General features: G+C 41.5%; 1 protein-coding gene across 1 annotated transcript in view; it reads right to left on the bottom strand.

The window, feature by feature from the left end:
• LOC149217632 (GTP binding Elongation factor Tu family protein) overlaps positions 1-12,508 on the bottom strand; it is a 94,959-nt gene that overhangs the window by 17,330 nt on the left and 65,121 nt on the right. The window contains exons 5-7 of the mRNA XM_089393014.1: positions 5,836-5,940; positions 5,514-5,604; positions 5,177-5,382 (exon numbers count right to left, since the gene is read on the bottom strand). Coding sequence (XP_089249140.1) covers positions 5,177-5,382; positions 5,514-5,604; positions 5,836-5,940 — 402 coding nt within the window. The remainder of the gene's footprint in view (positions 1-5,176; positions 5,383-5,513; positions 5,605-5,835; positions 5,941-12,508) is intronic.

The following is a 12,508-nucleotide window of genomic DNA, read 5'->3' as shown; positions in this document are numbered from 1 at the left end:
TAAAAGGACCAAGATTATGTTTGTTGCTTCCTTCTGCCAAACTCCGACTGCCTCCATTAGATCCATTAGCACTATTGTTACCCGCATTACTCAAATTTTCCCAAACCCAAGTAAGATGTTGGGCCATCTGCTGCTGCCCTCTTGCTAGCTCCCCCAAGATGTCTAAGGGGTTAATCTCTAGTGGCTACTCTTCCCTGTCTGCCATGACTGAATTGTTCATAACCTTCTTTTTCCCAACCGTAACGTTTTGTGTATCCTCCAGAAGCATCTAGAAATCATATGCTCACGGGCTGGTAGGATGCATAGCTCTGATACCATTGTAATATCTCTCTTGTAGAGATTATCCTTGGGGCGCAATTCTAAATTAGGGTTTTCAATATCACGTGAATGAATTGCATTTCATAATAGTGTTGCAGTACTCATTGATCTATAAAACAGGCATGATCTTTTATTGAATGCACAAGTAGAGCTGATTCAACAAACAATTCACATATTTACAAAGAGCGACAGTCTCCCAATAGGGTGATCAAAATATAGTTTTTAAGCTTATAACTGTAGCCATCCCTCTTGCTGCCACGAAATCATATCAGCAGGCCTTGCTGCTGCTTTGCACCCTTATTTATCCTTGCTTTCCTGGTCTCTAGTGCAGCCAGCCCTTGAATTTGCCCTTAAACCCTCGCTGTCTCCTGATCGTGGCCCCTTAGGCCTGTCGCTGCCTCAGAAGAAGGCTTCTTGGCCTTTCGCTGCCCCAGGAAATTAGTTCTCAGCTCTCTGCTGGCAAAGGAGATACATAACAGTCCTTCACTTCTCAGGAATGTAAATACCAGCCCCTCGCTGCTTCAGGAACACAGACTCCAGCCTATCGCTGCCACAGAAAAATAGTTTCCAGCCTTCGCTGCCTCGGAAAGTTAATGTATCAGCCCTTTGCTGCCTCAGAAAGGTAATTTACTAGCCCTTCGCTGCCACAGATAGATCAGCTCCAACCCTTCGCTTGCTCAGAAGTTTATAACTCAGCGAAAATTCGGTCCTATAGCAAGAAAGATAGGAGGATTGGCTAGGGTGGAATCCTTCACCACCGAAACCAATCAGAGAATAGAGGTCTTAAAACCCTCCAAGAGTCTCAGCCCAAATTCAAAAAGAGTAACAATCAATGATGATCATAATGACTCTCCTCCCTTCCTTTTATGGTTTCTCTTTGGGGCTTTTCCCTCCTAAATTCAAATTTGAGTGATTTGCAAGTTTCCCTGCATTTGCCCCAATATAATTTTTATTATCTAATGTTACCTAAGTAACATTAAATAATAATTCTCTGCCCCCCACACTTTGAAATGACTATAACCTACAGGGTTAAATAGGCTGCTACGTCCTTCCTTGGGCAATTAATTCGAAGAGGACATTACAAGAGGGGTCATGAATCTGAATAATGCTTATGGAATTGAGAAGTTATTACACTTAGTGAATAAATCAGAATAAATGCTCTGGATCATTAAGTGGAAAAGTCTTTCCTATCATAATTCCTGTGGACAAAAGAGTACACGTCAAGAAAGAAAATTGTCACTATAAACATTCAACAAAAACAAAAATTGGGTTTATCAGACCGATATGTTCATGCATTTTCAAAATGTAAATTAAGTGTGTTATAAAGGTCTAACACAATATCTAAATAGATAACTATGCAATTGAGCTCAAATCATACAAACTGCAAGCGAACACATAGTGCTGTCAAGCTGGTGTTGCTGCCCAGTCAGAGAATGCCGTCAGGGAACACAATGAATCGATAACCATAAAGAAAATTCCACACAATAACAACCAGTATCAGACTAGAAGTGCAAGCTATTTAAGTATAGCTTTCCAATGCTACCAATACAAAGTCTAAATTTGAAAAATAAAACTATCCTTTTCAACTGTATTTGACAAATGATTGTTTCCCTGCTTCACTGTTGGTCAGCCATGCATGCTCTTCCCTGTTGCTTTCCAGTTCCTTTGTGTGTTTTCTGCAATTCATCGAGATTGCATTCAGTGTTTAACTCTTCTGTCTACAGTGTTTCTCAGGTAGTCTAGGCTGCTTCTGTACAGTTGTGAAGTTTAGCAACATTCCAGTGCCAGTGCTGGCAGATATTAACTCATTAGCTGTGTTAATGATGGCCTGCAAGAGAGTAAAGGCACCTAGAAACTGCCTGAAGAAGTTTTGATGTCCTAGTATTAAAGAGCAAAACTTCCACATGGTCTCCATCAACGAGAAACCTGCAAATGCAATTGTTGGAAGGATGGCATGTTAGATCTAGGGCTCCAACACAGTCCCATCATGATCATATCCTCCATGTTTAATGGACAGAAAATTGTTTTGTTGTCTCATGCAGAGAATGGATCGGTTGCTTCATCCACAGATCCTATCAGATTGCCTTGTGCCTGCCCTCCTTCAGGCCACTCTGGGCCCCCTGCTTTCCTTCAGGGATGGTGCAAAATGGACCAAGACTCCTGCCTGTCCCCAGTCTCACCCTGCACATAGCTTTCTTGTAAAAAGATTAGAAGAGTCACGACTCACCACTGGTAACATCTCAGCTGATGCATGAAAGTTTAGAAGATTACAACGAGAAAGGCTTGATTGGCCCCTTTAATGGTTTCTGGCCTAGTTCTCCTGTCTTTATGGATTGGGTCAATGAGACGTAAGCTAAACATGTTTTGGTAAACTTTTGTACAAAGTTATTTTTTTATTGCTTATTTCAGAGACCCAGAAACTAGAAATCAAACTCTGGAAGAAGGTCCATGGTCATGGGGAAGAACCAAACTTTCCACAAGACAATGGTTTTTTTACTTTGATCCAATTTTCCTAGCAATCTCTACAACCCCAGTTTGAGTTAGGCTCCCTAATTTTGCCAGTGCATCTATGGAAGGAGGTGGAGGTAAACATTTATTTTCAAGCAAATGCATTATTTTTTTTAATTAATGCCAGCTCCTTATCAAACCCGTTAACCTCATACAATATTTATACTCTATGCTGACCAGGGCTTGAACCTCAGTCAATAACACGGTGATGCCCCATTTCAACAAATAAACCATGGCTTGGCTAACAGAAAATGCATTCTTTTTCAATAATAATAAGCTCGACAATAGCTTTAAAATCTACTTGTATGGACATGGTTTTAAGGATTGCTGGAGAGTAAGTGTATTGGAACTCGTTAAATCCAGCCTCTAGACTACAAAAACACTTTTAAGTGCAAACTGTAAATAAGTGTTAACCCTCAAATTCGCCCCTTTGCAAACTGGCGGGTTAAGAGCCAGCTTCTTCATCAGGCGGGTGTTGAGAGTTACTTTACAGAGACAGCTTTTCATGAAGGAGAGATGGCTCCCATGGACGTCAAATGCAGGATGGTTCAGAAATATGATCCCAGTTCAGAGACAGAGACATGGCACAGATATTTCATCATTCTTGCAGGAGATTGCAATTTTTAACAGTTTTCCTACTTTTTTGGAGGCAGATATCCAAGATCCACGTGGCAGTGGTGATTACATATTTGGAGTCCTTGTGAACTCCCAAGTCCAATGAGCCTAATTTCACTTTTAGCAATTATCCATGCAGAGTGACATGTGGCATTCATGCAGAGGTGAAGGTGACAAGTGGCACATTAGGGTGACACATGGCATTCCTAAACACCAAGTGGCAGCAAGATCAAGGTGTGTGCATGAGTCTAGGGTGATGTGGCATACGCAGGATGTATGCCTGAATCATCCAAGGCGCATCCATGAGTCAACTGGAGGTAACTAGGACGCATGGATAAATCTGGGAGTGAGGTGGCATATGGAGTTGACGTGGAGCAGTGTTCAAGTTAACTTAGTGCATGCTTTAGTTCACCAAGATGCATGCATGAGTTAAGGATATACCTAGACACGTGGGGTGATTGTTGAATTAACTAATCGTGTGCCTATGTTAACTAGGGGGCCACTTGAGTGCATTAAGAAGAGAACTAGAGCACCTCCCATAGTGGACTAGAGCGCATGGACACTTCACCTCCACTCCATCATCAATCCCACTATGCATGTCCCACTTGGACTAAGTGCATGCCTTACTTCACCACACTCCATCAAGTAAAATAAGCGTGTCTTTAGTGGACTAGAGCCCATGGCTACTTCCACTTCATTACACTTGGGACTAATTATGAGGAGAGAAGACTACACCTAATCATCATTGTGCATGACCTAAGGACACCTTGCATGGATAATGTCCTTTCAAGGATTGATAAAAGAAGTAACACAAATTGGGTAGAGGATTGGAATTTCTTTTGCAGCAGTAGCACTCTCTTCCAATCTTTTTCTTCTTCTATTCTAGCTTCTTATGGTCTGTGCAGGGGATATCACTGATCCAGTTTTGTATCTGTCTCTATGGTGCAATCAAACTTCCGACTAATGCAAATTTAAGTTTGACTATGCTATTCTCCAGCTCTTGGAACTTGTTGGTGTATTGTTAATTCTTTCTGCAGTAATCTAGAAGCATTATTAGGCCTTTTTTGGTAATAGTTATCAATTATAGTGCTTTTCTATCTCCTTCCTTTACCAATCTTACGCTATTGCAAACAGAAAATTTCCACCAAATTATTATAAAATCTTTTATATCACATCTTTGGCTGCTTGAATGCATATCAGAGATTATTTTGTGTTGTCATTATATATTTACATGCAGGTCTACAGAGTAATTTCAGAGCATGAGTAGCTGGTGTCTTACATAGTTGTTAATAGTTTTTAAGGACAGTGTAAATCCCACATTTAAAAAGGTTGGCATTGATCTGTCAAATTTGTGTGTCTGGTAATTGATTGAACTTTTTAAAGTTTGTCCTTCCAGCCAAGAAATAGTGTGAGTTTCTAGTGCAGATGGAAAGGTAAATTTATGGAGGGCTGTCTGTTTTCAAAAAATGTTGTACCTCTTTTAAATGTTAGAGCTGTTAGGCTGAAGTTTAGCTGTAATCTTTGTTTTGGAGGGTGGTCATCCAAGCTATATCAGATGCCATAAGGTTTAATTTTCTTGATGTAACTGCATGCCCTTTGGAAGCATGTTAACATAAAATACATTTTCTAGCAAAAAACAAAAAAACCTATATTTAACAAATCAAAACACTTCATAATAGCAGCATAGATTAGAAGCTGCAACTGTCTTATATGAGCAAAGAACTTGGAAAAGTACCTGAATAGAGAAAACATCTTCTATAGGCATAAGAAAAGGTTTGTCAAGCACACGCTTTGGGTCTGGAATGTACTCATCAACTGCTTCCATCAACTTCAAAACGGATTTCTTGCCTATTTCCTCATTGGTACCTTGCAAAGCTGATAATGCAGAACCCCTCACAATAGGTATCTCATCACCTGGGAACTTATAAAAGCTAAGCAACTCTGTCACAGTCATCACAAATCACACTTTTAATTGTTGGAAATTTCAAGGAAACAGAAGTTCAGTGCATGCAAATCAACATGCACAAAAAAGATGAATTCCTCAAGTCAAGTCATGTGTTATCGCCACATACCACGCAGTTCCATTTCTACAAGCTCCAACAGCTCTTCATCATCCACAACATCAACTTTATTAAGAAAACATACCAGAGATGGCACTCCTACCTGCCTCAAGAATAAAAATATATAAGCAAATTGTGCCACATATTCCTGCCTTACATAGCAGAAACTGATGCCCAACTAGAAAATAGCATGCCCATTTGCAACAATCCACACATGAGAATTATGAAAATATGTCTCTAGAGTCTATCAAAACAAAAGACCGTCTGAGCTATAGCATAACTGAAAAAGAATGCAATCTGATCTATAGTATACAGTAGAACTGAAGAGGAAAACCTGGCGGGCAAGCAAGATGTGCTCTTTTGTCTGAGGCATGGGTCCATCAGGGGCAGATACAACAAGAATACCTCCATCCATTTGAGCTGCTCCTGTGATCATGTTCTGATATACAAGTGTATTCAGTAAATGAAATTACAAAAAGAAAAACAGAAGCTTTCGAGGTCAAAATAAAGCTGATTTTATTTGCAAATTAAAAGGATTTCTTGGCTAACGAAAATTATCAAATCAATCATGAACTTTTAGTATATCTGCAGGCAAGCAACACTGAAAAATTCAAACTGGTCAATAAGATATCCTAAATAAACAAAGCCTGGCTAAAAAAGTTTTTCAAGCTTGCAACTATTAATAACACAATAACAGAAGGCTTCTTAACTGAAAATGATCTTAGAATCTATTGCCTAAGCCTTTAAGTGTGTATCAGCAATCTGATCTAAACCTTCACCCTTTGGACATATTATCATCTGAACATAACTAAAAATAACACACAACAATACAAGCGATTACAATGTAAGATACAAGTTAAATAGCGCCAAGTGTGAAATTTACTTTATACCCAGATAAATAACTAAAAGCTTCCATTCCATTGAGCAGAATCAGAAAAATATTGTTAATCATAGGAAAAACTAGTCATTATCAATTATTCACATAAATGTTACAGAAAATGAACCACCATCCTCTTTACTATCCACCACCAATAGGAACCCAGTTCATACATGCATATCTGATTGAAATTTTTTTCATATTTATATACAGTTTATCTGCAAGGTTTTGATGATCTAGAGACAATCTGAAGTTTCAAATATGCTCCATTCATCAGAAACAGGTTCTCTATTCCTCAGATTCAGAAACTAGACAGAAAATTGTCAGACACCTGCTCTTTGCAATCACTTCTTAACAACAAACTAGTTTCCTGCAAGGAGTCTACTCAGGTCAGGGATGGTTGCCTACTTCATCAGATCCCTATTTCAATCATTTTATTGGCAGATAATGTGACATTGTGGGCCTCCACTCGACAGAAGTTACAGAGGCATTTTGATGCTTTTGATCCACTCTGCAATCTTCGACAGCTGACAAACAATGTCAGGAAGACCAAGATCGAGATGTTTAATACCACCTATTATACTTAAGATTGCAATTCACAGGCTAAACCTTCAGTGTAAAACCTGCATCCCATCCGCAGGCATGTGAGGGTTAAGTTTCACTGGATATGCTAGAGAGACAATGCTTCCAGCTTCATTTGCACAACATGGCATTTAAGATGTATCTCTTTGATTCACTTATCAACACTATTGATTTATGCGATGTTGTAAACATTGGCATCAGGATAAAATCGTCAAGGGTCTGGAAAACCAAAATATTGTAAAAATCGAGAAAAAAATTAGTAAAAATCGAGAAAAAAATTAGTAAAAATCGAGAAAAAAATCAGTAAAAACCAGCAGACATGGGAAAAAATAAAATATACAAAATTTTAAAAAGCCAACAAAATTCACTAAAATCTCAATTTTTTCCATCAAATTGCAATTTTTTCAGTTTACAATAAAATTGTGATTTTCCCTTGGAAAAATCGCCTATTTTTCCGGCTGATAAAATCGGCTAGGCTAAAAAATCACTATTTTGCAATTTTTTGCGATAAAATCCCGATGTTTGCAACACTGATTTTATTAATCTATGTTTTGGCGAATTACACTTGGTTATAAAGAGTGTCCTCAAATGGCGAGCATGTAATATCCCCAATTTTGTGAGCATGGGAATTTTGCCTAATTTTGGTGATATTAAGTAAAGGGGGCAAATATTATTTTGGAAAAAGGTGGCAAGTATTATTTTATTGGCGATTTGCGGAAAATTATTATTTTATTAAAATGGGCCCCACCAATAAGATAATAATTAAAAAAGAAATCTAAAAGCATGGGGAGAAATTATAAAAGGAGGATGGACTCATTTGCTAATCATCTTTTGACTATTACATTTCACCTTTCATCTTCTCTTGGGGCTGTTTAGCACAAGAAGAAAAGTGTTGTTTAACACCAGGAATTCCAAGATAAGGAGGAGTTCTCTAGGAGCTACATTGCATACTATTTCCAGCTGGAACGTGCTTCTCTTAGGGTGCAAAAGGAAATTCGAAGGGGCTGAGAGAAGGCCAGAAACTTTGCAGAGAATTATCCAGGAGGACGAATTTTTCCTTGGGGATTCGCAGGGCTGAGAATGCTGCATTTTGGAGACTGAATTTATCTATTCTAGGGCCTGCGCAGGGGTTTACTGGCAGCTTCTGTGCACTTGCAGAGATTCAGAATCTGGGGAGCATTCGAGCTGGGATCTGCTTGGTGATTGAGGGGAGAAATTTGCAAGAGTTAGGGAGGATTTCTCTAAGGGAGATTTGGGCCAAATTCAGTAGTATCTAAATTGTAGGGTGTTTGCTAGCCAAATTGAGCAATTTACACTTGTTGGGGGTCAACCGGGGTTTGGTGGATTCAACCGAAACCCTTTCTGGGGTTTTGTGGGTTTGGTGAGAGGAGACTAGGATTAATTTTACGGAATTTTCTGAGCACTTTCTGAGGGCAGAATTTCTAGTTCCTTTCAGCAGTTAGCAGCATAAATTGGTGAAGGAAGGCGCAATTTACCCCAGGACTATTTCCACCACTTGGGTCCGTGAGATATTTCTAGGTTTTGTTGGAGCTGGTGTGGAGAGCCTACATTTAATTTTGCAGAATATTTGGAGTAGATTTGAGGGCCAAAATTTCAACTCACCTACAGCAGCAGTGGCAATAATTTTTTGGGCTAGCACAGAATCATGGTGGGGAGCTCCTTTGACATTTAGGCAACTTGATCATCACCTGGGTTTGGATTTGCTTGTTGTAGCAAGCCCAAGTTCCTCTTTCATACTCGTTTGTACTCTATTTGACCGGAAATAAATAAAATGGCTCAGATTTTTGGCGCATTTCCTCTTGCGTTGTGATTTCCTGCATATATGTTGAATTTCCTAGTTGTTGTCATAGTGCATGTTTATGTTATTCACTTAATATTTCCATTAAGAATATTACAGTGGTATTAGAGCCATAATCTTGGCTCAGCCTATGGGAAACCCTTCATTCTATGACAAGACCAGAATAAATAAATAAGCTAAGAAATCATGGGATGCAAAGAAATGTTAAACTCAAACAACATGTCAATAACCTTGAATGAGGTGATTAGGATGCAACAAATGATGATTGATGTGGGGAAGCAGCTGATTCATACCACAATTGGGAATCAAGACCATTCTCAATTATACAACAAATCCACTATGCCCAAAATTATGGATAATGCATCAAGGTGGAAAGACATGACTGCAACTAATGTGGAGTTATTGTCAGCAAATTGCTGGGCATACCAATCATTGGGGCATGGCATTCAAGCGTCCCTCTCTTTTTGGGAGTTTTGTGAACTAAGAGACATGCACAAATTAGTGGGAATTCAATGGAATTATGTAGGGATGATGAGGAGGATTAAGGTAGAAGATGAAGGAGTAGTTGAAGGGGCCATGTTTGGCAAGGAGACAGTTGAGCATACACCCGTTGAAGAGATGTCATTCGTTGGTGAGGTATCCATTGATGAGGTATCCGAGGTTGTGACCGAGTACTCAGGTGATAGCAATGCACCACAAGTTGATGAAGTGTCGGGAGCAAGTACAGAGACACCTAGATATATGCCAGAGTTACCAGACAACAGTCATCTGCAGTAGATTGGCAAACATGTCTTGTGTGTTGGGTTGTCTATCGAGAACTAGTTGGAGGCTCCTGTTGTCCACAATGGAGGAGGATGTGCAACCATCTTTCGGGCTATCCATTTATGAGGGGCAACAAAGAGACCACAAGTTGGGATTTCAATACAGTTTGTTTCAAAGGCACACTGACAGGATCTACGGCATTATTAGCCCACCCTTACGCATTAGATTGAGGGAGGCAGAGTTGTCTAGACATACCTGAGGAGATGGCCAGGTTAGTAGGACTAAGCGACATGAGCTGAGTATGACACCGCATCAGCTTGGAGGGCTTGTTCCTTCCACAGGGGATTGTACATTTGATCCCTCCTTTGGGATTGGATGGCGAGGGGTATTGAGCTGGTACCCGATGGAGTAAGCTAGGTGGTTGGATACATCCATGGCCACATTTCAGCGAAGGCCATGGATTACCAAAGGGACTCAAGGGTCATACTGTTGTTGGGATTCAATTGGGATTTCCCATCACATCATAGAGTCGGTAGGTGATGGTAGTAGCGGTGTGATGGACCCGACATTTGGGAGCACACACATTTTCAAAACTCCATCAAAGCCTCAAACAGCACTAGTGACAGGATGGTTTGACAATGGAGTAGACAAATTTCATGGTTGCCTTGGCATACAGCACTAGTGACAGGATGGTTTGACAATGGAGTAGACAAATTTCATGGTTGCCTTGGCATATTGATTGTGTGTGGAGTCACAGGGTGGTTAACCTACTCTGGCAGGAGCTGGTAGGAGGAGGTGGCATCGACAAGCCACCAGACAGGGCATTACATGGAGACGGTGCTCTCTCATTGGTATATTGGACACCCGAGCTACTGAGGATAGGCACAATAGTGTCATTCTCGTTGGCATGTGAGGAGTCAAGCCACTCAAGTCTTTCAGGGCAAGATGGGGAGATGTAGCCCACATCATGGAGGGATTACCAGCAAAGTAGTGGATGTGTTGGCACATGATACAGGGTGGTACAACAGTAGGTAGTGGTACCCAGGAATGCACAGAAATATGTCGCAGAGTCCAGTGTTATGCAGAGGGATGCAACATGATGCATACAGACCCAATTTTAGACCCTAGCATCTAGTGTTGTATAGAGGTATGCAGTGATGAGCAGTGGCCTGCAGAGGAGCATGGAGATGCGTGGTTGTTTGATGCAGCATGTTGGTTAGCATTGAGCGACTCACATCGCATCAAGTACACGTGGGGAGTGTCAGGTACAGTGACACAGGTAGGGTACGAGATGGTACAGGATGGTGCAGCAATAGCACAGGGCATCCAGTGGTGTACAAGGATAGGTCGCAAGGTACAGTGTTAGGTCGAGAAGTATAGGGATGCTCGGTGGGATGCAGGGGCATATGGTCTTGCACAGCGAGGTATTGGAAGGGTTGCCTTCAAGGAGACTTATGGACAGAGAAATCGAGCCTTCCTTTGGTTGCAGTTCACCCAGGATTGATGGGAACGCAGACGAGCGATACACAATCCTATCCATGGGGACTCACACACTTGTCCCTCTTATACATCACTTATAGGCATAGAAGATTTGGTTGTTGTACTTTGACACTCTGGGCGCAAACAGCGAGGGACAAGGAGATCACCCGAGATATTGGGATGACACTCAATGCACTAGGGGAGAGACTTCTCAGCGGTGGCATTGGGTCGGTGCACGAGTTGACAGCCACAGGTTGGGGGATGTGGTGACCATCTGCAGGGGTCACATAACGTTCATCAGTGAACCTACACCTAGGGAGCTATTCAAGAGGGAGACATGTGTCACTCTTTCCACAAGGCATGTCTGGACCATGCATGAGCAGAGGATATCGTGTATGGTTGAGGCAACTTTCCAGTATGTGTCTCACCTCTAGGCATTGTATTAGCACATTATCGAGAGGGCGAAGACTCAATGGTGATGGTTGGCAGGAGCAGGATAGGTCTGCATACACTGAGTCGATTGCGAGTATCAGATACCCATCTATTGGTTGCCTTCAGGGGGTAGTTATTTGGCACATGTGGCTTCCAACAGTCATCGATACTACGCAGTGGCAAGCACAGGGCAGTTTAGCATGCATTAAATTAGTTCATGATATATGGGGCCTATATGTTGGTTGCATGCAGGGATTAGGGATGAGGAACAAACAGATTCCAGCAGTTGTTAGAGCTATGTCGCAGCAGGTCTGGCTAGGGGATCCAGGGATTCAGTTGGTTGACAGGCCACTCCATCTCGTGAGGAGTAGGACCATAGCAGAGGGTGATCTAGCTCACTTTGGGGTTGACACATGGGGGATCACTGAGGCCTCCAATGTTTGGCGAGGTAGGCTTCTTCAGTTGCAACTTGGGATCGAGACTAGCGATGGGTGGGTAGATATTGACATCATAGAGACCTCTAGGCAGGATGAGCTTGGCCTTTGTCGATATTTAGCCTCCAAGTTTCAAGGGAGGAGGTTGCAGTGTGCACACGATTGGCAGCTTATTCAAGTCAGAGTGGTGCAGCGACATGGTGACGCTTTTCTGAGACAAGCATGGAATCCAAGCATCGCAACACTAGACAACTCAACGATCTTTAGGGATGCGCTGGTTTCTATAGGGGGAGATCACTTAAATTTTCCATTAGGCTTCAGTGACTCACTGATGGCATGGGGGACTTCATCAACATGGCAGGTTGGTCAGCAGGAGGATATCAGGAGGAGCTCATGCGGAAGAGACTTCGTCCCCACAAGGATTGGGTTGTATCTTCAGGAGTTTACTCTTGGTGTGCATGAGGTGGACTACTTGGTAGGGCAACTTCATGGAGAGTTGGACAAAGTCCTACATTATCATGATGCTCTACTTATTGATAGTATGTAGAGGGCTTCTGGAGCTTATACCTGGTTGGACGGCGAGTGGAGCAAGGTGTGCTTCGCAATTATCAAGATGCCTTGG

This window comes from Pinus tabuliformis, chromosome 1_1 (assembly GCF_031772625.1).
Source record: "Pinus tabuliformis cultivar Carrire ecotype Pingquan chromosome 1_1, CPIR1, whole genome shotgun sequence".
NCBI lineage: Eukaryota > Viridiplantae > Streptophyta > Pinopsida > Pinales > Pinaceae > Pinus > Pinus tabuliformis.
This window is presented reverse-complemented; position numbering and strand designations above follow the sequence as displayed.